This window comes from Monodelphis domestica, chromosome 1 (genome assembly GCF_027887165.1).
Source record: "Monodelphis domestica isolate mMonDom1 chromosome 1, mMonDom1.pri, whole genome shotgun sequence".
Taxonomy (NCBI): Eukaryota; Metazoa; Chordata; class Mammalia; order Didelphimorphia; family Didelphidae; genus Monodelphis; species Monodelphis domestica.
Genome location: NC_077227.1, coordinates 165,196,689 through 165,222,574, shown reverse-complemented (window position 1 = coordinate 165,222,574; position 25,886 = coordinate 165,196,689). Strand labels below are relative to the sequence as shown.

At 37.9% G+C, this 25,886-nt stretch overlaps 1 protein-coding gene across 1 annotated transcript in view; it reads right to left on the bottom strand.

The window, feature by feature from the left end:
- Nucleotides 1–529: 529 nt before the first annotated feature.
- THSD4 (thrombospondin type 1 domain containing 4) overlaps nt 530–25,886 on the bottom strand; it is a 995,684-nt gene continuing 970,327 nt past the window's right edge. Inside the window, exons 16-18 of the mRNA XM_007479653.3 lie at nt 15,609–15,788; nt 10,901–11,045; nt 530–7,998 (exon numbers count right to left, since the gene is read on the bottom strand). Of these exons, the coding sequence (XP_007479715.2) occupies nt 7,856–7,998; nt 10,901–11,045; nt 15,609–15,788 (468 nt within the window). The 3' untranslated portion in view covers nt 530–7,855. The remainder of the gene's footprint in view (nt 7,999–10,900; nt 11,046–15,608; nt 15,789–25,886) is intronic.

Genomic DNA, 25,886 nt, shown 5'->3' with positions numbered 1-25,886 from the left:
ATTAGAGCGCTGAAGTCTTTTCACCAGCACTTCAATTGAATTTGTTTTGTAAAAAAAGTTGAATAGAGGGCATTTTGCCGCTTGTGCCAGAATTGCTAGTTAGGGTTCTATCTTCCAGGGTGACAGAGTCATTAATCAATCTTCTTTGAGTAGCACTATTCGGCCAACTGAAACCACTTTACTGCCACTCAGGTCATATTTCATGCTTTCAGCTATAATGATCTTATCTTTGGCTTTGTCAAATATTTTGCTAACATCTAGATTGGGTAAAATCTCAAGACAACATGAAAGGTGTACCCAGCCTAGTGATACTGAACTCAAGTTCTTCATTGCAAAACTATTTAGTTTTTGGTTTTCTCTAGTTTGTGAAGATATGTGAACATCCATTTTGGGAAACTGAAAATCAATACTTCAACAACACAGGCTCCTTTAGGAATCAGTCTCTCTTTTTAAATGTATTTATTACTCAAAGTAACAAACTGAACTTGTATGATGCCAGAGGGAAAAGAACAAACACATTGATCAAAGCTGATATTTCAATTATTTATTTTTCATAATAATAAAAATAAATTAGTCATAAACAAAATAGTTAATTTTTACCACATAGAAAATTACTGCATTTACTCACATAATTCTTTCCCCCACTCAGGAAACACCTTTCTTTTAAAAATATGCATTTGTATATATATTTTTAAACTAAAATACAGGTGGCTTGACGGGTAGTAGAAGATTTATTTGAGAAAATTGCTCCCAACTATGATGGATGAACTCTGGGACTTCAGTTGTTGCTGCCAAGAGCATAATTTCTTCGTAGTTGGAGGTTCTGAAGGATTGGTCAGGACAGTTAATATGGTGGTGTCTCCTTAGGCACCCTCCCTACTGTGACCAAGCCTTAGAGCAACTTTCATTGGTGTTGCTGACAAAGTTGTGGTTCTTTCCCACCATTTATCTCCCCTCCTACCATCTCACACAACCCAGGAGAAAAGACCACATTTCCCTCTACAACTTGGGGTGTGTCTGTGTGTGTGTGAGTATGTGTGTGTGTGTGAGTGTGTGTGTGAGTATGTGTGTGTGAGTGTATGTGTGTGTGAGTGTGTGTGTGAGTGTATGTGTGTGTGAGTGTGTGTGTGAGTGTGTGTGAGTGTGTGTGTGTGTGTGTGTGTGTGTGTACTGGGTTGAGGGAAAGAGGGAATCAAATCAGTGAGTAAATAAGATATGCAAGATGAAAAGGGTAGCAATTCCGCTGTTTTTCAGTTACAAAGCTTGGGATAAAAGTCCCTGAGCTTAGTCACAAAGCCTGATAACATATACTCTGCTTTAAATCCATTCAAAGAGATTGGCTAATGAGAAAGTTAAACAATGGTAGCTATGGATTTACAGTATGACATATATAAGCTGTAACATTCAAGGAAGCTGGATTAGTATATGATCAAAGAATTTTATGCAAATCTAGAGTGTAAATGTAAATAAATACCTGCTAGGTCCCTTTTAAAAATTAGCATATTCTAAATAATAAACTATTTTGGTACAGAGGCCTGTTCCGTAGACATAGCTCCGAATACATATTTCCTATAAACATCTTCTATTTACAAATAACAAAATAATAACTTATCACAAAGTATTTCCTTCTGCCAAACTGGATGATAATGGGTTTGGAGATGAGGTCAAATGGAAGTCTTTTTGGGGAAGGCATTTTAATTGTGTCATTCATGTGGAGAGCTAATAATTTGAAAAAGGAATTTGTATTGACCTGAGAAAATTGGCTAAAGTGTTTTACCATTACAGATCTATTGAATTATCCAAGACAGGAACTGTGGCATCATGAGAGAAAGCACTGGTTGTGAAGTTTGATGCCCTGGCTTTGAGTTTCTGCTTACTTACTAGCTGTGTGACCTTGGGTAAGTCATTTTACTGAGTTTCACTTGCCCTACTAGTAAAATGATGATTACAGTACTTGTACTACCTATCTCTGTTTTGGGCTGTTTTGGAGGAAGTTCTTTTCAAATCACAAAATACTAATAAAATATAAGCTATGATTATAATTATCTAAGCAAGCAACTGATGTATAAATTTCATGGTCACTTATCTCATAACTAATCAATTTTTCCTAAAATGAGAATGAAAGGAGACCAAAGAGGGAAAAGAGGAGGGAGGGAGAGATAAAGAGGAGATGGGAGTTGGAAAATGAGAACTCTTTCCATGGTCCACTGTAGAAACAAGAATGCTTCCTAGAATTTGTGGAGTCGTTTTCCTGCAATAAGGACTGAGACAGCAGCGGTGAGCTGTAGGAGAAAACAGCTATGGAACCTAGGTCAAGAAAGTTAAGCTCAGTCCTAGCTTGGTCACCACCTAGCTGTGTGCCCCTTTGCCAAGTTATTTTCTTTTTCTGGCTCACTGCTTCCTTATCAGTTCAGAAGAAGGAAATGTTTTTTTTTTTAAATATTCCTAGGGGCTTTTAAAAATATTCTAAAGCTAGAAAGAGTTTAATAACAACGCATATATATATCTTAAACATCTTATAGTTTTTTTAGTTGGAGGGGAGCTGGTGGTGGTGAAATAGTTTTCTGGCCACAAGATGAATCAGATGACAGTTTTTAGGATGAGGAAAAAGTTAAAGCTTAAAACAGTTAAGACAGTAGAAAAATGAACTGTTTTTTCAAGTGACGCCAAATCAGTTTGACCTTTTCATAAAATAAAGCATGCAGATATCTTTGGTGACTCAGGGCACAAGGCAGGGCTTATGAATAACCTCTCAGCAGTTCCTGAAGAAGGTATGTTTGTTTTCATTACTGTTGGTTAAATAGTTTTATTGCCTTTCAAATAAGCTATATCTTATGACATTTAGATGCTAAAATAATAGTTGCAGCAAAAGAATTTGTCTTAGTAGGATATTTGTAATAATTGGATTTCTCCCCACCAAATGATTTTTCCCCGTCTCCCATGACTCAAGATATTAAAAGGAAGCCAAAGCGCTGATTGCTTTGTGTTACAATGAGATTTGACAGTTCTTTCCCCAGGGTTACATGGAAGCCAACAGTCAGTGAGCCCTGGGGATGAGGGAGAACCCTAGTGAAGGGGCATGTAAGCAATGCTTTATAAAAAAGGGGAAAACAAGTTGAGTGTCACACAAGGGCAAAGCTAATTAATTTGTTTTGATGTGTGTTGGTTGATCGATTTAGACTTTGGTGAAGTCACTTCATCTTTCAATGCCTCAGTTTTCTAATCTGTAAAATGAGGAGGTTGACCTAAAGAACCTCAAAGATGTCTTCCAACTTTTGGTCCTATGATCCACCTTCCTTTATTTACTGCCTTTATTTACTCCTTTATTTACTGCCCTCTGAAAGAAAGAGCCCTTGAAGACTATGTGGCACAGTGGAGTGAGCATATAGGATTCTGAATCAGAACACTTGAGGTTCATTGCTCACTCTGCTACACACTACATGGGTAAACTTGGGAAGAGCATTTGGGCTCTTTTGGTTTCCATTTTCTTTTCAGTAATATGACAGGATTAGACTAGATATCTTCTATGGTTCTTTCCAACTCTAGATCTGTGATCCTATTATATTATATTATATTATATAAGCTCTAATGCCAGGCTTACCAATAAGAAAGGCTGGATGATGCCTCACTTCAGAGACTTCTCTTTCTAAGCAAGAGTGTACTAAAAACCATATGAGACTTATTCTTCACATTATCATAATCTTACTTGGGTGCCTCCTACTGGGCTCAACAATTAGGAAATACTTCTTTATGCTTAATGCCTAACCTAAATATTCCCTGCTACCATTTAAACCCATTTTCTCTTGCTCTAGCCACCAGGGAAGTAGAAATTAATTGCTCCCTATCTTTCTTTAAATGTGCTTTTCAGATGTCTCATATCAACTCTCTCCTCCTTCATTCATGGAGGTTGACCAGCTGGTATTCCCAAGAGGGATCATAATTTCTACTGCCTTGCCTCTGGTAGGAATAGCTTACAATCCCCTTGAACAACCCAGCTGTTCCTCTAACCAGGCTAAGCCAACAGTGACTGTAGCTTAATCTCTTTTACAGCACATAAAGTGTCATGATGTGTGCACTTCTGGGCTCCAGCCTGCTGTTGGCAGGTCTGTTGCTGTCCAATATGAGTCATAGAATCATAGATTTAGATTTGGAAGGGAGGTCCAGTATCATCTAATCCAATCCCTATGCAACTCATGAACCCAACCCCCAAGGCAGCTCATTCCACTTTTGGACAGCTCTAATTGGTAGGAAGTTTTTCCTTATGTTGAGCTATAACTTGTAGTGTTGGTCTCCCTTTGCCTTCTCAGAACCAAAGACAACAAGCCTCTGTATGAAAGCCCTTTAAATACCTGCAGAAGTAACCTATCCTTCTCTCTCTCCCTTCCTTCACCACACCTCTTTGTTCTCAAAGCTGAAGGTCTCCAGCTCTTTCAATCCCATATTCATGAAGTGGACTGGCCTTGCCAATTTTGTCTTTGGACTCATTACAGCTTGTCAATGTCCCTTCTAAAATGTAGTAATCAATCTCCTTCCTTTTTTTTTTTTTTGCAGAGGTGGGATTCTATGGGTATGGAACACTACCTACATTATCAGACTTGATTTATCTTTCAGTTAGTTTTGCTGAACTACTTACCCCTCACTCCCTTTTGTTTTTTAATCCTTGTTATAAGGAATGGCTTTTGGGATGAAAGGAAGCAATAGGCATGTACATGGGAACGGAGATGATAGAAAAATAAAATATATCAATACAAAGTTATAAATAAAATAAAAATGGGCTGTCAAGAATCAAAGTACTCCAGGGATGGGCTAAGAGAGAGTGTATCAAGAGAATCAATGGGGCAGTCATAGGACAATGGGGGAGTCATAGGACAATGGGGGAGTCATAGGACTTGCTGGATTTTGAGTTAGAAGATACGAATTCAAATCCTGCTTCCATTACTTATTACATGTGTGAGTTTGGATACTTGTCCTTCATTTCCTGATCTGTAATATAAGAAGGTTAGATTAGATGACTTCTGGGTATTCTTTCCCACCCTCTACACATGATCCTATGAATTTCCTTGCTTTGGACTCATAATTCTCCTATTGCAGCCTGGAAATCCATTAGTTTTTCATGGCTAGGACATTATATTATTAAGTCCTATCAAGCCTTTGCAGTCAGATTTTTATTCTATTACAGGTAATAACAGAAAGTAAATCTTACTAAGGGCTTATTAGGAAAAGCCTGTGAGGAACACTAAAATAGTATATCCATTTAAGCAAACTCTGGGCTGGAGAATTCCATAGGTGACTGCCTTTATACATGGGACCACTACTTTATTCACTCAGGCTTATGGTGGGCCAGTAGAAATGGAGAGAGATTGGAGAGTCTGACTAGGGCCACTGAAGGCCAATGTATACATCTTATCAGCTAAAAAGAAGAATCCTGGCAGGCTGATGGGTAGTTGGGTAGCCTCTTTTCAAAGCTGCTTGAGAGCACAGGATGCTGTCAATCATAAACCATGCTGCCATTTCCTTAAGCTGCAACTAAATTCCATTAAAAGGATTTTCAAGTTATTGGGAACTGTGGAATAGCTTCAGCTGTAAGAATCTCTTTTTCTACCCAGAAAATGGAAATAGACTCAGGCCCCTTGGCTCTCAATAGGATAAACTTGCTCTATCATTAAACTGATTTAGCTTGAAATTCTTTTCAACAGGGGGAGAAAATCTCTTTGAAAATACTGGATTACAGAATTTTCAGAGAATTCTCTCCGAGTCTGCCCTAGATACTTTAATCTGGCAAGTCAGCTCTTACAAGCTTTAGCTAGGAGAAAGAAGACAAATGAGCTTCCGAATAAAGGGAGAAACTGAGGCTAGAAGGGCTTGAGCCTACAGAGTATTTCTATACAGGTGAGGAAGGGGATAGGGAATGTGAGAAACAGAGAGAGAAATCATTTCAGAAAGACCACAGAGAAGTCATTAATGAAGAACTTTCACAATTGAAAACAGGTGGTTCCTTAGAGAAGCTGTCACAAACCTGCCTCCTTGGTTCAGAGGTAAATCCAGGTGCCTGAGATGGAGAGTACCATATTCAGGGGTTCTGCTATTTAGTTGATTTTACCTGTACCCCAAAAAGCATACTGTACTTGGTCTCAAAATCCCAGGCTTGATCACCGTCTTCACTACTGACCATCCATCCCTATGATTGGAAACAAGTCTTTCATGCCTAGAATGTTCTATTAATTTCATCTTTTATAGGAGGCTTTTCCTATTCCCCTTAGCTGCCAATTCTTTTTTTACATGAACTTTTTATTAGGTACTTAAAAAAACCCCAAAACCTCTTGCCTTCTGTCATAGTGTCATTCCTAAGAAAGACGAATGGCAGGGGCTAAACAATTGAGGTTAAGTGACTTGCCCTGGGTCACACAGGAAGAGTCTGAAGCCAAATTTGAGCCCAGTTCCTCATGATTCCAGCTCTGGCCCTCTACCTGTACTGTATATACATTGTATATATATCTAGCTACTCATATGTTGTCTTCCCCATTAGAGATTTCCTTAAGGACAGAGATTATCTTTGCTTTTCTTTATATATTTCATATATACTCAATCTGACATGTAATAAGTGATTTTCTTGCTGATTAAATGACTTTATAAGATCACAGGATCATACATTTATAGTTAGATAAACTGTGGCCCAGAGAGAGAGGCAGGATTTCAGCCTTACCTCTCTGAGTCTCTGTTTCCTCATCTATAAAACGGAGACAATCATGCTTGTGTTAGTTGTGTCACAGGAATTGTGAAGAATGCACTCTATAAACTATAACGTGCTCAATAAAGTGGTGTAATGGAAAGCAGCCTCAATTTGGAATCAGTGGTTGTTGGTATAGATTCTGCTTTGGGAACTAGACTAGCTATGACCTCAAGTGAACTGCTTTACCTCCTGAGCATAGTTTTCCTTATCTGTAAGATAAAAAGGGTAGAACAAATGGGTTCTAATATTCCTTAACTCTAGAATCTATTTTTAAAAATACAATAAGATTGTGTCATTAGTCAATGGGACACAGGAAAAATTCTTATGAGGAAAAATTGTAGATGGATAAGAAGAGAATACAACAATTTTAGCCAATCAAATCACTAGTTGCTCAGCCCTACAGAATGTTACTACATTGGCAAAGCCATAAGAAATCTATGTAGCTAAGATTTCTAGATACTGCTAGGGGTAGAGCAGACTACTGACTCATTAGTTTTTAAGGTCAAAGTACTAGACAATGAAGATTTGGGAAGAGAATTCTAGACCCAAAGGCCTCCTGCTCTAGGCTGGAAATTGTATGGGCATTTGGTATTCTGTACCTTGGTGATAAGGTATCTGGCTATACAGCATTTTGGTTATATGGTAAGCTGGGTAAGGAATATGATCCTTGGTAAGACGAAACAGAAAGTAGGCATGGGTAAGCTGAGATAGCAGAAAGGAAAGGACATATGCACCATTCAGCAAAGCTTAATGAGGCTGATAAATCCCAAACTGCTTTTCCCATGGCCCTCTCTATAGTTCACTATTTTTTAGAAAGTCCACAAACACCAGAGCCACAAAATACTTGGTCAACAGCACTATTTGGAATGTGGAAAGGATAGCAGCTTGACTGCATGTTTCTCATGAGGGCCTTTGGCTGATGCTGGGCACAAAGGAGAGGATTAATCAATGGCCATCCTTTTCCCAACTCTGATATACTCCCAGATACCCTTTCCCCATTATATTTAACTGAAGGGATGTGATTAAATTGTATTTGTGGGTCCCTTGAGCCAGGCTGAGACTGCAAGAAGCACCCACAACAACACTGATTATATCTGTCCAATCCCATGGTGACTGGAATGGGCATTATCTGTGCCCAGAAAAAGTTGACTGTCTGTTGGCCACTCTTGTACAGGATGCACAGCATGCAGTCTTGTAATAGGTGTACACACAGAGCCGGGCTTGGACCACCACGTTGCAGTTGTAATATTTATCTTTGCAGTTTTCATCTGAGGTAAAAGAGAAAAGTCTCAATAAACATCTTGCTCCCAAATTCCTGTGCCTTTCTGGTAGCTATACTCTGGTTGAAATGCTAGCATTTCCTAAGCACACCTGGAACATCAAAATAATGACATGCTAGGAGCTACATAATTCATAAAATGTGCTAAATGGGGAAAGTTGAGACCAACAGGGAAATTATGCTTTCTGTTATATCCCATTTTTCAAGCCTCTAAGGCAGTGGTGGCAAACCTTTTTGAGATGGGGTGCCGGGCCCCATCCCCACCCCAGCCCCTAGACTAAGTGTCATGTCCACCCCCAACACTATGTGCCAAGACCCCCCCACAAAGTGTTGGGGGTGCCCCACCCTCCCCTTTACCCACACAGGGGAGGGACAAAGTGCTCCCATTAGACTGCTGGGCAGAAAGGTGTGTGAAGTGAGGAATGTCCTCAGCAAGGATAGGGATGGAGAGGGTAGTGACTCAAGTGCTCTGCTCCCCTCCAACTCTGCTGCCTGTGAGCCACTCACCTTATCCCCTGTGCACTCCCATTGGGTTGCTGGGCAGAGGGGTGGGGGATGTGAAAAAATGTCATCAGGTGTGGTGGGGAGATGGAGGGGGGAAGGACCACCCTGGTTCCTCTGCCTTTCTATTAATGAACTGGGGGTGTAGGGGAAGGGTGGCATTTATGCCCACAGAGAGTTCTCTGAGTGCCATCTTTGTTACTGCTCTAAGGTATTCTAGAAAACTGTTGACTTTGCCTTCCAAGTCAAAGAGACAATGTATAAAAGGGTATTTTGTTTGTATTTCAGGTAGGTGAAGCCAACATCCCCAAAACATACTTCACACTCAAAGTGGTGGGAGTATCAAGAGCATCTCCAGTGCACTCCATGGTCTACTACATCAGTCTAGAAATTCAATGAGTAAAAAGTAGTACAATCTGTAGTCCAGAAATTGATTTAGGCTGGTGAAACTAGTTAGTGTCTGAAAAATCCTCTGCATATTGAAGTCAAATTCTATGAATTCTTATAATGCATATGATATTTTTAGAGAGCCAGTGTGGCAAGAGGGCTTGCCTAGGAATTGGCAAGACTTGGCCTCAAGTCTTCCCTCTGATGCATACATATGGGTATTTATACATATATGTAGATACACAAGTTTGTATATATATATATTTAGATATACACATTTGTATATATCTACATATATATACACATTTATATTTATATATCTCTGGATATTTATATGTTAATAGATAAAAAGATCAGAAATTCATCTCTTTGTTAGAGCATTGCCTGTGTTACTGAAAGATGAAGAGATTTCCCTATGTTTGTTAGAGGCAGAATATGAGCTCAGGTCTTCCTGTCTCTAAGGTCCACCTTCTATATAAAACTATCTCATTATATATTGAAAAGTATTCATGATTCTGTGGGTCTTGGGACTATCTCTTCTGACATAGATTGCAAACCCTCTAGATTTTCATATATCTCTTCATTAGTGGCTCCAACTAAAGAAATTAAGTTTCTAGAGACATGCCTCTGAATTCATCTGGGTCATTTTTCTTTCCTGGACACAGTGGATTGTACTCAGATCTTTACAGTTTAATATGCTCCATCAGATCCCGGCTCTGCTGACATTTGAATGAGTGAATGAAAAAGTATTTATTAATCGTCTATTACATAGATATTGGAGAGCCCATGGTTTCTTCTACTCCATGATAATGGGTCAGAAGAGCTGGAATGATTTTAATGGAGTGAGTGTATGTGTAGCCGGCATTACCATTACTTCCCTTGATATTCTTGATCTTTTGTTCTTCCAAATGAACTGTTATAATTTTTTCTAATTCAATAAAAAAAAAAGTTTCTTGGTAGTTTGATAGGTATGGCACTGAATACGTAAATTAATTTGGGTAGGATTGTCATTTTTATTACATTAGCTCATCCTCCCGTAGCTATCATTATCTATAGAAATAGATATATGAGAACACTAAAATATAGAATTTTTGAAAACCAAATGACTCATTTGTGAGGTAAGTGAAGGGCATATTTAAGAGGCACAAAAGAGAAAGAATAAAAGAATAAAATAGTTCTGGTCACAGGTCATTTAACATAGTTCATTTAATATGAAGAAAAATGACAAACTGCCACCCAGAGAAATCTTAATCTGTCTTCTGTTTTTCTGCACTCAGAAGTATAGCCAGAGAGGGCAAATGTTGGGAGCAGGTGTTGGTGATAATTACCTAACCTGACCAAAAAAAAAAAAGGCATTGATTCTAGAAGGCTTCCATTAAAATGTACACATGTGCCTTAAGAGGGCCCATTAGATCTTCTTTTCATAGGTTTATTGATCAGATTCAGGACTATGACACTCAGGCATACTTTGTTACTCCTCAGCTTTTCTCTCTTTTTATAAACTTTTGCCTTCTGTTTTAGAATAGATACTCTGTATTTGTTCCAAGGCAGAAGAGTGGTTAGAGCTAGGTAATTGGGATTAAGTGACTTGTCCAGGGCCACATAGCTGGGAAGTGTCTGAGGGCACATTTGAACCCAGGACTCCCATCCCTAGTTCTCAGTCCACAGTGCTGCCTCACCTACCTGTCTTTCTCTCTCTTCTTAATAGAAGATATGAGGGTGGGGGCAGCTGGTTATCTCAGTGGATTGAGAGCCAGGCCCAGAGATGAGAGGTCCTAGGTTCAAATCTGGCCTCAGATACTTCCCAGCTGTGTGACCCTGGGCAAGTCACTTAACCCCCATTGTCTAGTCCTCACCACTCTTCTGCCTTGGAACCAATACACAGTATTGACTCCAAGATGGAAGGTAAGGGTTTTATAAAATAGAAGACATGACCATTCTTAAGTGCTTCGATCTCTTTTAGATGGAAGATCAGGGTTCAAACATCAGGATTTCCAACTTACCAACTTCAGGGACACAGTCCTGAGTATTGCAAGATTCTTTTTCTTCCGGTTTATACTGAGGGTCACAGTGGTTACTTGGGGTCATGTCATCTGATAGACATCGTACCTCTCGTACCCGAAATCCGCCTTGGCAGCTTTTGGAGCACTGAGAAAAATGAAGCCAGATAGAAGTTAGGATCCCGTCGTTTTAAGCAGTTCTTCTCTCTAGAATACTTGGGAAGAAGGGAGACTAGCTGTTTGTGCCTAGTTGTTGTTGTTGTGCCTGTGTTGTGAGGTGTGTAGGAACTGCTTTTTGTTTTTGAATCTCCATAGTATGTTGGACACAAGAAATACTTAATAAATGTTTGTTAAAATTAAATTGTTTATCCACAAGCAGAGGACAAACTGTGGGAGTAAAAGGGTTCAGATCAAGGACACATGTGATACCCAGTGGAATCCTGAGTGGGGTGGGGGAGGGGAGGGAGGAAAAGAAAATGATTTTGTATCCAATGAATAATGTTTGAAATTGACCAAATAAAAATAATGTTTAACATTGAAAAAAATTTAAAAATAAAAAACATTAAATTGTTGATGAGCATATGCACGTCTGCATATACATGCAGCTTTCAGTCATGGGAAAAGTACATTAATAAGGAAAATGTTTCCATGGACTCATGATTATGTACATAAATGCTGTTTGCTAGCTCTGTGAGGTGTGTGGCATAGTTGTCACAAGGAAAAAAATCCACATCCTTTATATTACCTACATATACTACCTTATGTTTCTGTTTCTTAGAGGAAAAACATTCATGGGGAAAATCACCCTATTTATGTCCTTATTGCTATAGCCCACACCGAGCCCCCAGGTCAAATGCTCACAGTCAAAGCATCACCTAAAGGCAACTTTTGCAGATTACACATATCTTAGCTAGCAGGAAAGAGCCTCAGAGGCAGGATTTTCAACCATTTTTGTGGCCAAGGACCCATTTGGCAGTCTAGTGAAGCCTATAGACACCCGGAATCTATCCAAAGATCTTAGGTGAAGAGCCTCCCCTCTCATATGTGCAGTTGAAACCCTATTAACCTTCCTTCTGAGCTTCTACTGCTTTTAAAGGCAGCAGATAGTGGATGGCTCTTTCCAGAGAGGTCAAACAGATCCCAGAGTTTGGAACAGCAAGGGACCTGAGAGATATAGGTCAACCACCTATAGATGAGGAAAGTGAGACTCAGACAATGGAAATGAGCTGGCCAGTCATAGAGGAACAGCTAAATCTGATCTTCAGGCTCCAAGTCTAGTCCTCTCTCCATGCCACCCATCTGACTAGCATTAGAAATTCATATTAAAAGGAAAGATGTTTTTAAAAATGAGCTTGAGGGACAATAAGGTAACTCAGTGGATAGAGAGCCAGAGTTAGAGATGAGAGGTCTTGGGTTCAAATCTGGCCTCAGATACTTCTTTAGTTGTATGACTCTGGGCAAGTCACTTATCCCCCATTGCCTAGTTCATCCATTCTTCTGCCTTTAAACTTGATACTTGGAATCAACTGTAAGACAGAAGGTATGTTTTTTTTTTTTTTAATGACCTGGGTTTAATAGGAATTGTTAGGGCAATGAGATCATAGGAAAGAGGTGAACAACTATATGGTTTTTTTTTAAAATACAAAGTCAATTTGACTTCTTAAAGCTCTTTTGGATGGATTATAGGTTATCAACTGTGGCTCATCTAAATCAGTCAATGAGAAAATGTGTCATCTTCCTTTGGTGCTATTGAGCAAGCGTGACTATTTTAGTGAAAAAGAATTGAACTACCAAACCACTAAGAATGTTATTATTAATAAAGAGATCTAACACACCAAGTAGTGGTATTTGAATGACTAAGATTTGTCTGACCCGTGAAAACTATGGAATCTACGTTGAAAAAACAGTGGAATGGGAGCTCTGACTTTGAATTTCAAGTCTGCTGCTTACCTTGGACAGTAATAAAGATAATAAGCTTTAAGGATCACAAAGCACTTTACATGTTACCTCATTTGATCCTGACAACAATGCTGGGAGATGATTATTTTCCTCTTTTGCAGATGAAGAAATTGGGCTAAGTGACTTGGCTAAAGTTTTAGCACTGTATGAGGGAGTCTTTGGAAATCGAGTGTTCTTGACTTTCAGCTTGTCTGGACTTCCCTTTCCTTACCTGTCAAAGTAGGGAGTAGCACTAGAAGACGTCTAAGGTCTTTTGGGCTTGAATTCCCAGTACAGCCTGTCAGCATGGGAATTCAAGAATGGCTGCACACATCATAGCCAAGGCCCTCAAACCAGTGCCCATTGTGAGGATGGGGACAGCTGCCAACTTCAGAGTTTCAGGACTTCCACACATCCTTGCTTTCTTTAACATTGTACTGCAGACCTATCAGTCATGAAAGTATTTGAACACTTTGTAACTTATTTATATTTTTAGCCTTTATTCACCCATAAGTCAATGGAAGTCCATTCATTTATTACTCTTATGTGAAAGTACTTCTTTCTTTTATTTTTGCCCTCAACCTAGCTTTCTTTAAACTTCAATTGCAAGGCAGCTAGGTGGCTCAGTGGATAGAGAGTCAGGTCTAGTGCCAGGAGGACCTGGGTTCAAATCTGGTCTCATAGACTTCCTAGCTGTGTGATCCTGAATAAGTCATTTAACATCAATTATTTAGCCCTTACCACTCTTCTACCTTTGAACCAATACATAATATTGATTCTAAGATGGAAGGTAAGGGTTTTTAAATAAATAAATACATTTAGAAGAGCAAGAACTACTTCTTGTATCATGGGGTTCTGTTTAAGGAAATATAATCTCTGTTTATGTGATCTATATTTTTTAAAGAGGGGAATGATCACATATCTTCTTTGTCTTTGTCTTTCCAGGCTGCAGAGTTCTGATCATTTAAGTCTTTTCTCATTTAGCCCTGACCCAAACCCTTTGAGTTCCCTTCCTTTAGATTCTCTCCAGTTCTAATCTCTCTTTCTTAAAGTATAATGAACAAAACTGCATAGAATATTCTGCATATAAATACCTTATGAGAATGTGTGTGTCTGTTATGTTTGTGTGCACACCAAAGACCCAGTTAGCCATTTTGGTGTCTAGAGTAAGTAGCATATAAGAAGCCTGCAAAATATATGGCTTTAGACCCCAACTTATGACTTTCTTGATAGGGAAGAGATTGATTTAATTTCTTAAAAAATCTTTTGCTGACAGGCTAAGATACATTGAGTATCAGAGTGGAAGAGACTGTGGGATAATTTAAGCCTGTTTCTGGGAGCAGAGCTATGTAGGGTTTGAATGGAATGAGAAAGAACTCACCTGAGAAAGGGTAGCTGGGAGAAAATATGCAATTTGATAACTTTTGTTTTTTGAGTAATTGTTTTTGTTAAGTAGGTGCTAAGCCTAGTCTGGAGAAACATAAGTGCTGTCAACGTCTTATAAATTTTAGTGCTTTGGGCAAAAGTCTGAGTAGCCCTGTGATAATTACAGCCCTAGTGTGTGCAATGTTGCAAATATTTTCTGCCTTTTTTTTTTAAACAACCTTTCTGATAATTCTAAATGTTTTATTGGTCTTTCTTTTTCCTAGATTACAACTGATCTCTCTAAGCCCATCATTCTTTAAGTATAGTTTAGAATTTCTTCACCAATGTTCTTATATTTGCCTGCATTGAGAGCCCTGTCATTTGGCTGCCATTCACACAGCCTAGACCAGCTCTTCAAGTGCTTTTTATCTTTATTGGCTCAGCCCTCACAAGTTTGTCTCATTTTGTTCTCTGTTAACCAGCTGGTTGAGCAATAATGTTCTGTTTCTGCTTCCTCAAAGCACCTTACAAACATTAACATCATCAAATTTCATTTCTCAGAAGAATAGAAAACATCCCTGATTTCAAACACATGGCTTTCAGCCTGCTTTGGGGATTGTGTGTCAACTACGTGAAGGATTGTTATCAGGAGGGACAAACACAGTGTTTGGCAACTGACTTCTCAGAAGCTTTTCCAGCATTTTACTAGAACAAAAATTCCCTGAGAAGCCCTGGGATTGACCTCATTGATTATAAATCCCTTGGCTGGCAGATTTGTATTTAAATAACTTCACAGATCAAATATCTGAATGTCAATTTTCTGTCTCTCTGAGCTATAGGTAAGCCGACTTTTCTAAGAATTGATATGTTTGTTTATATTACGTGTGTTTCCCTTAAGGTGGGGCAGATGTTTGGATAAAGTGTTTGAAAACATATTGCTTCATTTGCAAAAAATGAAGGGATTCAGTGTTTTCTTAAACAAGCATTTTCATCTAGATCCCATTTAGATAGAAGTCTGTTCTATGGTTTCAAGATTTCAGAACTTGGGACCAATCCAAATCTCTGGCTTCTACAACTGACTGTTACAGCGCCCATTCTTCTAGGGGAGCTATATGAGGTGGAAAGACAGGAAAATGCATAATTATAATAAGTATTTTGTTTTTCAGGTGTGTCCAACTCTTCATAATCCCATTTGGGGTTTTCTTGGAAAAGATATTGGATTGCTTGCAATTTTCTTCTGTAGCTCATTTTACAGATGAGGAAACTGAGTTAAGCAGGGTTCAATGGCTTGCCTCCCAGGGTCACAAAGTTAATGTCTGAGGTCAGGTTTTAACTCAGGTCTTCCTGAGTTTTAATTGCATTAAAGAGACATTGCATTTTTAAATGCAGGAGAGAGACAAAGACTTACCACACTCCATTCTGTACTAAACCATTTAGCACCACAGGGTTTGAGGTAGCAGGATTGCTGACTGGGAGGTCTTTCTGAGAATGAACATTCATGGGGATCCAATACATCAAAGGTATCTGGATTCTTCCTGATACAAATCACTTCCCTCTGTTGTGTTCCTCTTCCACATTCAATTGAACACTACAAAAGAAATGAGTGCCACAGAATGAGACACGCTGGATGACATCAATAGGCATATGTCATTTGCAGAGGGTGGGTGAGCATCCTCACCAAAGGCTTCATAAGAGGAAAAGACTTAAACTGCACCATCATCACCATCATCACTATCAGCACCACGAGCATTTATATAGCATGTTAAATTTGATTTAAAATGCACTTTACAGATGTGATTTTATTTTGTCCTTATCCTGGGGAGGTGCTACCATTATTATCCCCACTTTTATAAATGAAGAACCTGAGAAGTTAAGTGGATTTCTACAGATTTTCCTGTCCACCACTTCATTTTAATCAGGAGTTTGTTTAGACATAGAGCATAAGTCTTATCAGAATAACTATTGAAGATCAGAATTGGTTATTCCAAGGGAATATTAGAAATTCCTTCACCTGTGTGTATAAGAAGCGGAGAGGACAGTCATTACTAGAGAGGGGGAGAGGAGTGAAAGGGCCAGAAAGCCCTGGATATAAAGTGTGCAGAAGAATATACAGGGGAAAATGAGCAAACTAGTGAGGAAAAAGGGTCTATTTCTAGCATGTAATCCCAGTGACAGAGATCAAAACTATACAGCCCTAGAAAATTTATTTACTTTTTTTTTGAGTTCACAATTTTTTATTTTAGAGACAATAACGTGGTTCTAAGCATAAATGCTCCATTGATCCACATTTTAAATTAAAAAGAATAACAGAAAACAATATTTAATCAATAGAAAAGTTATTCTTAACTTTTATATTTTGACTTGGAAATTGAGAAAGAAGGAAGCAGAAACTGAGGAAGGAAAGAGACAAAAACAAATGAATAGTCAGAAGCACAGAAAATGCAGTACAAATACACAGAGATCTGCCCATTTGGAAAAGAAACATCTGTACCACAATTAAAAAGATTATTAGAAATTAAAAAGTTATCTTCTGCTTTTTAAGAATCTGCCACTGAGAGACAGGAATTTCTTTTTCCAAAGTACAGATACACTTTGGATAGCAGTTCTTGGTACCTGAGATGAAAATATCATTAAATTTTAATTTTAAGGGAACTTAAAGATTATCTCATTTAACTCCTTCATTTTATAGATGAAGAAACTGAAGCCCAGGAAAGTTAGGTGACCTGCTCAGGGTTATCCTTGGAATAAATGGCAGAGTCAATGTTTGAACTCTAGTTCTCTGATGCCTAATTCCTCATTTGGTGTCTTACTTGGGATTACTTGTTGATTGAACTCAATTTTATTTAATTCAGTCTACCTTCATATGTCTTGTGATCTGAATTAAAAGAAGTTGAAGGCCCAATCCATCATATAGCCTAAAGTTCCTTTTTTGGGTGTTACATGAAAATTCCTTATGAATATGCATCACAAGGGATTGAACTAATGATCCAGCATCAGTGGTGTTGTGGTGACATTTATTATCAATTCAATGGGATTCAAAGTGTATGTATAAAACTATCTAGTTTCTAGGCACCAAGGAATTTGATATATTTGGATTAATTTCAGAAAGACAGAAAGAAAAGTGGTCAGGACTCCTAAAGGAATTTTACAGGGCATCTATAATTCCGGGGTGGGGTTGGGGGATACTGGCATCAAAGGGGTAGGGAAAGGCTTCCTGTGGAGGCTGTAATAGAGTAGAAAAAGATAAGGCAGAAAGAGCAATTAGGATACTGTTAGGATAATACAGAGGAGAGGTTGTGAGAGTCTGAATTAGGGTGGTGGTTATATGAATGGAAGGAAAGGAATTACAAATTTTATGGAGGAAGAAATGATGATTTGGCAGCTGCCGGGATATATGGGATGAGTGAAAGTGAAAAGTACAGAATGAAGCCAAGGCTATGAACCAAGGTGACTCAAAAGATGGTGGTGGTGTTGACAGAAAAAAGGGGGGAGTTAGAAGAGGGTGGATTTGGGAGGGAGGAGGGAGGATGATGATTTTTTTTGGACATATTGTGTTTGAAATGCCCAAGAGACAACAGTTCAGAGGGTCTAATAAGTAGTCTAAAGTAAGACTGGAGTGCAGGAGAAATACTAAGGCTGGTCATAGAGATTTTGGAACCAAATAGAAATGAAAATTGAATCCATAAGAAGTCACTTAAAGAAGGTATGGAAAGAGAAGGGAGACCAGAAGAGATAGTGGGTATTCTTATTACTTCTTAGGGGTTAAGGTATATACAATGATTCTTTTTCTTTTAATATCATGTAGTGGGAAAAGTTAACATTAATTTCAGGTAGACTTGGGAGAGGAATATTTTTGGCTAGGAAGTCATCTCGAATGAGTCAGAAAATCTTTGTTTTAGGCTCAAATGTGCCATTTAGTTATATGAACTCAGACAAAGTATATCCACAGTTAGGGGTCTGGTGTGGGTGATGAAAAGATACTGAGAAGGAGCTTTTAGATAGATAAGAGAATGAAGAGAAAGCACTGCCATAGAAACCAGGAGAGGAGAGACTCTAGAGAGAGAGAGTGATCACTAACATCAAATGCTTCAAAAGGTAAAGAAGGCTGAAGAATGAGAAAAGATGATCATATTTCTCAGTTAAAAGATCACTTGTAACTTTGGAGAATGCATCTTCAGTTGAGTGATGAAGTTGAACCTAGGTTGCAAAGGGATGAAAAGTGAGACGAAGAGGTAATGAGTGTAATGAACTTCTTCTAGGAGTTTTGTTGTGAAAGGTAGGAGACGTTGAAAGGTATGACAATTGTTCGATGGGATGGAAGATGGAATGAAAGCCTTTTAATGATAAGGGAGACATGGGTATATATGTAGGCATCAAGGAAGGAGCCATTAGCTAAAGTGAGATTTGAGGGAGTCTGGGGATGATGGAAGAGAAATCTGCTGCAGAGGACAGGAGATAACAGAATCAAGGTAGGGAGAAGCAATTCTTAATGCTGTCCTGGAAGAAAGCAGTGAATGGTGGATGATGACAGGGAGTTTTGAAATGTAGAGAAGGAAAGAAGAGGACCTTATAGCAAAGGGTCTCTATTTTCTCAGTAAGATATAAGGGGAAGTTCTCATCTATAAAAATGAGGAAGAGAAGGTGATAAAAGGGGATGGAGGAGAGAAAAGAAACAGAAATTCCTTCCTTTGGCCACCTCTCCTTGTTTTTTCATTCCCATTCAAGTCAGTCCTATACTTTCTGTTTCACAATCTCATGCCACCCTGCCCTTCCATTGTGACCTGGGGCATCCCCTTTCTATTGTTCACAAACTGCTCTTCATATTAGACCTGAATTCTCTCCAGATATTACTTTGTATAAATGTTATATTTTATTTTCTAGGGATGTGTCCCCCCTATCTTAAAGAGTATATAAGAGCCTTTAGGGTAAAGGTGTTTTTTTTTAATTTTTGTCTTTATAATCCCAGAGTTTAATATGCTGCCTCAATTTACAGTAAGCACTTAATGAACTTAATTTTAAAAGCTTTTCATTGTATTTAGGGAGGAAACAGTGACCATTGGGGATATTATATCATTGTTGAAAATGATGTTAATAGTGCTGGTGAGGGCAATAATTGAGAATGAGGAGTAAAAGGGTGAGATTCAACTGGAGAAAGAAGATATCAAACACTTTTTAGGCATATTCTATCTAGGTCTAGAGACAGATTTCAGTTAGTGTAAGTAGTATTTAATAATCTATTATGGTGTTGGTGAATGTTTTTGAAATCGCCTGCCTGAACTGCCTGTCTGCCCCCTGCATTACCCTAGACTTTTGAGGGAGGAAGTGCTCACACTGGGCAGCTGGACAGAGGGGTGGGATATGTAGAAACTGTCCTAAGGTGCTGTGGAGAGGGGGAACGGAGTGGCTCCCTCTTTGCTGCCCTAGCACCCATGTTGCCACACTTTCACCAACACAGGTCTATTAATAGGTGCATTCTACAAAATTATTTAATCAACCTATTCAATCCAATTATCCCATCAAGGGAAATATTTCAGGTACAGATAGTAGTAGCAAACCAGTGCCTTCTGCAAGAAAAGGACTGTGTATTGCGTCCATGGAGAGGTGGGTTATATGCATATGATTGTTCAAAAAAAAATAAAAGAAACAAAAGTTCAGAAAAAAAATGGGAGTGCTACCAAAGGTCCAGAGTGAAAGGATAGTTCAAATAGTTAATCTGAATGCTGGGAAACTGAAGATAATTAAGTTGTATTGAAAGGTATGGTTAAAAAGGTTTTATATAAAGAAGAGAGGGAGAAAATGGAGAAGCTACAGTTAAGTGAAGTGAAGGAGCAAATTTTATTAAACATCAGGCACGGTTCCTAAGGACATAAAGGCTAAAGCATTCTTGCTCTCAAGGAGTTCTCAATATAATGTTTAGACAACATCTAAATAACTATGTACATTCAAGATAGACACATGATAAATTGGAGATAATCTCAGATTCAAAGCACTAGGATTAAGGAAACATTTCTTGCTTAAGTTGGGATTTCAGCTGAGATTTGAAGGGAGGAGGGAAATATTAATAGGATAAGCAAGATAATGATAACTAAGGAGAAGGGCTAAGGAAGACTAGTTATGGTATGGCGATAGCTCTCTGAAGGAAAGAAAGGGAGCATTTATGGAGACGGAAGACATGAGTTCTTGATGAAACCCAAGGACCAGAAATAAAATTGTGGTTAGTGACAAGAAAAGAAGAGTAGTGCAAATAACACCAGCAGAGAATGTAGAAAGAGTTATGTGAATGCTTATGAATATTCATGACCTGCAAAGGAAAGGTCTATATGACACTTTCTAGTTTTACATACATAATACATACATTTATAACATACATAATTTATATACATAATACAAAATAGAAAAGGTGTTTTTTATTGTTGTTGTTGTTGTGGGGAGGAAGAAAGTAAAAGAAAGTTTAATTGCCTTTTGTGGATTGCAAGTGGACAGGGCTGAGCAGGGAAGGTGATGGGAAAATCACCCTTTGTGGTAGCAGGTCTTTTCACTCTCCAGAACCTTTCTCAGGATATTTGGCAACCTGACTGGGGGAGATTTAAACTAAGTTTGAGGAAAGAGAAAAATTTCATGGAAGATCATCATGTAATAAGGAATAACAATAAAGGAAGGGGAAATGAGTATTTTTCAGGAGAAAGTACAAAGATAGAATATTGAGAAAGGTATTTTAACACACAGGTATCATCCAAGACTTGGTAGAATAGAGGAAGGATATATTTCTAGTCAAAGGTGTAGGAGACTAACATTGAATATGGAAGAAGGCATATTTTTAGATTAAAGAGATAATATATCATCAGGAAAATGAATGCTAGGAAGAGATGATGGTTTCTTTATGGGGCAAGGAATTACAAATAAATGGTTGGAGTATTATCCTTGTCTCTTTGCTTATGTTAGGAGAAACCAAGAAAAGCCTATAATGTGTTGGGTGGATCCTTTCTTATAGGAGAGTATGGACAAGAATGGATGGTGATACACCTCATTGGAAGAATTAGTCAAATATATGACATCAGAAGTTCATTGATATTTATTCCTGTAATTAAATCCATGAACCGAAGGAAAATTTCACAGTGAAGTGTGTGAGGATAAGAAAGATAGAAACACAGTGCATATCATTGTGGAATATGTTTTAAATTGCCCAGCTAGCCTGAAAATATGGATGAAGCCTTTCTTAATAGTGATGGCAAAATTGCTGCAAAGGCTAGATGTAAGAATCATAGGGGCTTTGACTGTCTCATCCTTAGTACATCATAGCAGCAGTTGGGTGATGGATTCTTGACTTGCCTTGCTGACTTTTTCCTTTTCTACAAGGTAGAGAAAACAGAGGAATTGATACGCAGGTCTTAATTCTGCCCAAGATAGCAGAAATATCAAGAGACATTTCTTATGCATGGTGATATGAAATGACAGGGACCTCGGGGAAAAAAGTGACCATATATCATCTTGGAATCCATGACAGCAAAAGAGAGAAATTCTGGCTAAGTCAAATATGTGTCTTGGGTTTTAGGGAAAGCAGAACTTTCTTTTTTTATGTCTATTTTTCCATGATAAATTCATGTACCACTATAAAAAAAGAAACTAATCAATATTCCTTTCAAATTCCTTCTTAGCTTTTTTAATGTACACATACATATGTTTTTCTGGTTGCAAACACATTTACATCTACTTTAAAACAACATAATTTAAAATGTTGATATATATATATATATATATATACATACATACCCTTTTTTCAGATGTAGATGAGTATTTCATCTTGTCACTATTATGACATAGTGGCTAGGGAGCCTGGAAGTCCTGCTTCTGACACATGCTGGCTATATTGCCCTGGGTAAGTTACTTAAATTCTCAGAGGTCTAGTCCAGAGGTGGCCCAATGTTAACTTGTTTTTCTAAGTCAATATATGGCAGGAATCTATTTCTGTTTGAGTTTGACACCACTGGAACTAGACAGTTATCTAATACAGGGGTTTTTAATCTTTCATATATCATGGATAATTCTGGTAGTCTACTAGATTCTTTAGACTCCAGAATTTTTTTTTAAACCTTTATTTTCTATCTTAGAATTCATAACTGGTTCCAAGGCAGAAGAGTGGTAAGGGCTAGGCAAATGGGGTTAATTGACTTGTCCAGGTTCACTGAGCAAAAAGCTGAGGTCAAATCTGAACCTAGGACCTTTGGTCTCCAGGACTGGCTCTCTATCCACTGAGCCACCTAGCTGCCCCTCCCCTATCTTTTTACAACTTTCTTTATGTACCCAGCACTTAGCAAAGTACATTGCCTATAGTAAGTGCTTACCAAGTGATGGTTAACTAACTGATTACAGTGCATTGCAGCAGTTTTAGCATGCTACTAGACAAATTCTGTTATTTGATCCTTAAAAGAATCGTTTGAGGTTTTTTCCCCTACATTTATCTCCATATTAGAAATGAGAAAATTGAGGCTCATGTTATGACTTGACCATGATGAAAAGTGGATAAATTATCAGAGACCATGTTTGAATATGGGTCTTTTTTTTACCTAAAGTATAGCACTCACTCTTGATTTCCTTATGATTGAAAAATGTCAACTGTATGATACCATAATTATGAGGATTGAAATTCCTATCCTTGGGAAATTTTCAAACAAAGGTTGACTACCTAGTCTATTTTTGTCAGAAAAAAAAATTATCCTGCATCATGAGGAAGATTGTACAGATTTTATGAAAGAAAAAATGGAAATGTGGGGAGGAGAATTATTTCAAGAGGAATGTAGAAATTGTGTAGACGGTGCTAAAATGGTGCTTACTCAAGTAGTACTTTGGGAAAAGCAAAGGATTTAGAGTTCACATCCTTCCTTTTCTATATCCTAGTTGTGGAATCTCAGATCCTCAGATCATTTGTAAAATGATGGATTTGTGGTGTCAAACTAAAACAGGAATAGATCTCTATAGGCTGTGTATTGGATTGTTGTTAAGTCATTCTCTGTCAGACTCTTTGTGACTCCATGGACTTTGTCCATGACATTTTCTTGGTAAGGATACTGGAGAATTTTTGCCATTTCCTTCTTCAGTGTGTCCTCATTTTAGAGATGGAAACTGACAAAAATAAAGGTTAGGTGACTTGCTTAGGATCACATAGCTAGTAAGTATCTGAGGTCAGATTTGAATTTAGATCTTCTTGATCTCTCCACTGAACTATGTAGCTGCCCCTGAATATTGGCTCAGAAAATGACAAATTAACATTATTTTCTATTACATTTTAATTACCTTCCAACTCAGAATCAATACTGTGTATTAGTTCCAAGAAAGAAAAGTGATAAGGACCAAGCAATGTGGGTTAAATGACTTGCCCAGTTTCATAAAGCTAGGTAGTATCTTAGGCCATATTTGAACTCAGGATCTCCTCTCTCAAGACCTGACTCTTAATCCACCTAGCTGCCCCCAGTTTTAATTTATTTGTTAAACATTTCCCAATTATACTTTAATCTGGCTCCAGGAGTTTTGCAGGGAATAAGTACAAATTTCACGCCTCTGGTCTAGATGAAACTATGAGGTTCCTTCCAATTTCAGATACTATGATCCAAAGGAAAAAAAAAATTATTTGGGAATAAAAATCACAGCCCAAGATTTAGACAATATGAAAAAGCCAAAGAAGAAAGTACACAGGAGATTGCTTTCACAGCTGAATTTTATAAGACTCGTAAGTGCTACTTAAGTAAATTCTGGCAACTGCATTTAATAAAATATTGAGAAATGACCAAAGGGAGAAATGGCTTTCTATCTGTTTATAACTCCTGTTATGGTCTGTTTAAATGCATTTAAAAAGTTATGTCCTGTGGAAAAAGGCAAAGTGCCTTTAAAAGACTGCTGTATGTGTCAGAAACATGTCTATAAACACTAGAGGGGACCTATAGTTCTTAGTAAAAGTGCCAGTTTTTCAGGCTGTAGTAACAAATTAATCAGTAAACCTTTAGCAACTACATAAGGGGGAAAAAGTTGGATTGCACTATTAGCCTATTGGAGAAGTGACAGATTGAGGTATCCTTATTTCTCAGTCCATAATTCCTGCTCTGACCTTGTCTTTCTTTCTCCAGAGTCACAATGACTATAGCTGACTAGTTCAACTATACATAGTCTTCTATTCTTCAACCTCTCTTCCCCTAGTTCTACTGCTTTCCATATCCTGTCAACAGTAATAGTAATTATAATTTAAATTATTTATATGTAATAATTTAACAGTAATTTAATAGTAATGATAATAATTAAATGTAAGTAGTTCTTTTAAGTTTTGCTAACCATTTTATAAATATTATCTCTTTAGATCCTCATAATGTCCCTGTGAAGCAGGTGATATTATGATTATTCCCACTTTACAGATGTAGAAACTGATACCTGGAGCACTTAAGTGACTCACCCAGGATTGCACAGTTGGCAAGTAACTGAGGCAGGATTTGAACTCTAGCACTCTATCTACTATTCTACCCAGCACCATATGCTTTCTTGGATGACACTCCTATCTCTGGTCTCTATGTCTTTTGTTCTTTATCTCTAAAAGGGCAGCTGGGAGGTATAATGGATAGAGTGATGGGCACCGAGTCAGGGAGACTCATCTTTCTGACTTGAAATATGGCCTCAGATATTTACCTGTTGTGTGATTCTAAGCAAGTCACTTCAACCTGTTTATCTCAGTCATATTTCAGATACTATAAAGTGAGTTGGAGAAGGAAACTGACACATGGTGAGTGAAAAAGCTGATTCCTTTCCTGGGTTTACTGAAAACAAAAACAAAAACAAAAACAAAAACTACCTCTTGAGAGAGACATCCCCAGTCCTTGGCTTTGCTGAGGTCCTAAGGACTAACTCTCCCTGCCTGGATTGAGCCAGGGGCTACAAGTAATTACTTAGTGTTTAGGCTAGATATGTTGCCCTATCCTCTCTCTGATTTTCTTATTTCATTCTTTCTATATTTTGTAAATAAATCTCTTTGGAATAAATTAAATTCCTGGCCCAATTTTTTAAATAAAATTAACCCTTTCCCCCCTTAAAACCCATATTGAATAGAAATGATACCTGAAGGGAATCTGTTTGAATCCTGAGACTAACAATAAAAATCACCTTCTTTTATCCATATTGTGGGAAGATGGTGCACTATCAGGACAGGTTCAGTGTGTACCAGAAAATAAATAGCTTCATGAATTTTTTTTGCCTTGCAAACCTGAAATGATAAAGTATACACCTGCATAACAACATGCTAACCTCACTTATGCTAGTGGCTATGGAGTCAACAGTCAAAAGACAAGGAGCCCTTGTGAGGTGAGAGTGTTGATGAGAAATTGAGGCTAGTCAAAACCAGAAATGGATAAAATGGTCATTCTTCTGCATTCCAGTGCTCTATGAATGATTGAAAAATCCATTGTCCCAGCTCATTCTCACCTGACATAATTTAGAAAGGATGACGTGAGGAAAGTTTAGTTATTAGGCTGGTGAATAACTCAAGATCTCACAGAGTACTATATACAATATATGAGAATGCCAATAAAGATATAATACAGAGTAGTTCAGTAGATCCTCAATTGAGTATGCCATGTATTCATTTTTAAATGGAGGAAGGAAGAAATGATTTGCCATAAATAACATGATGGGATTATATCAGTTTTCATCC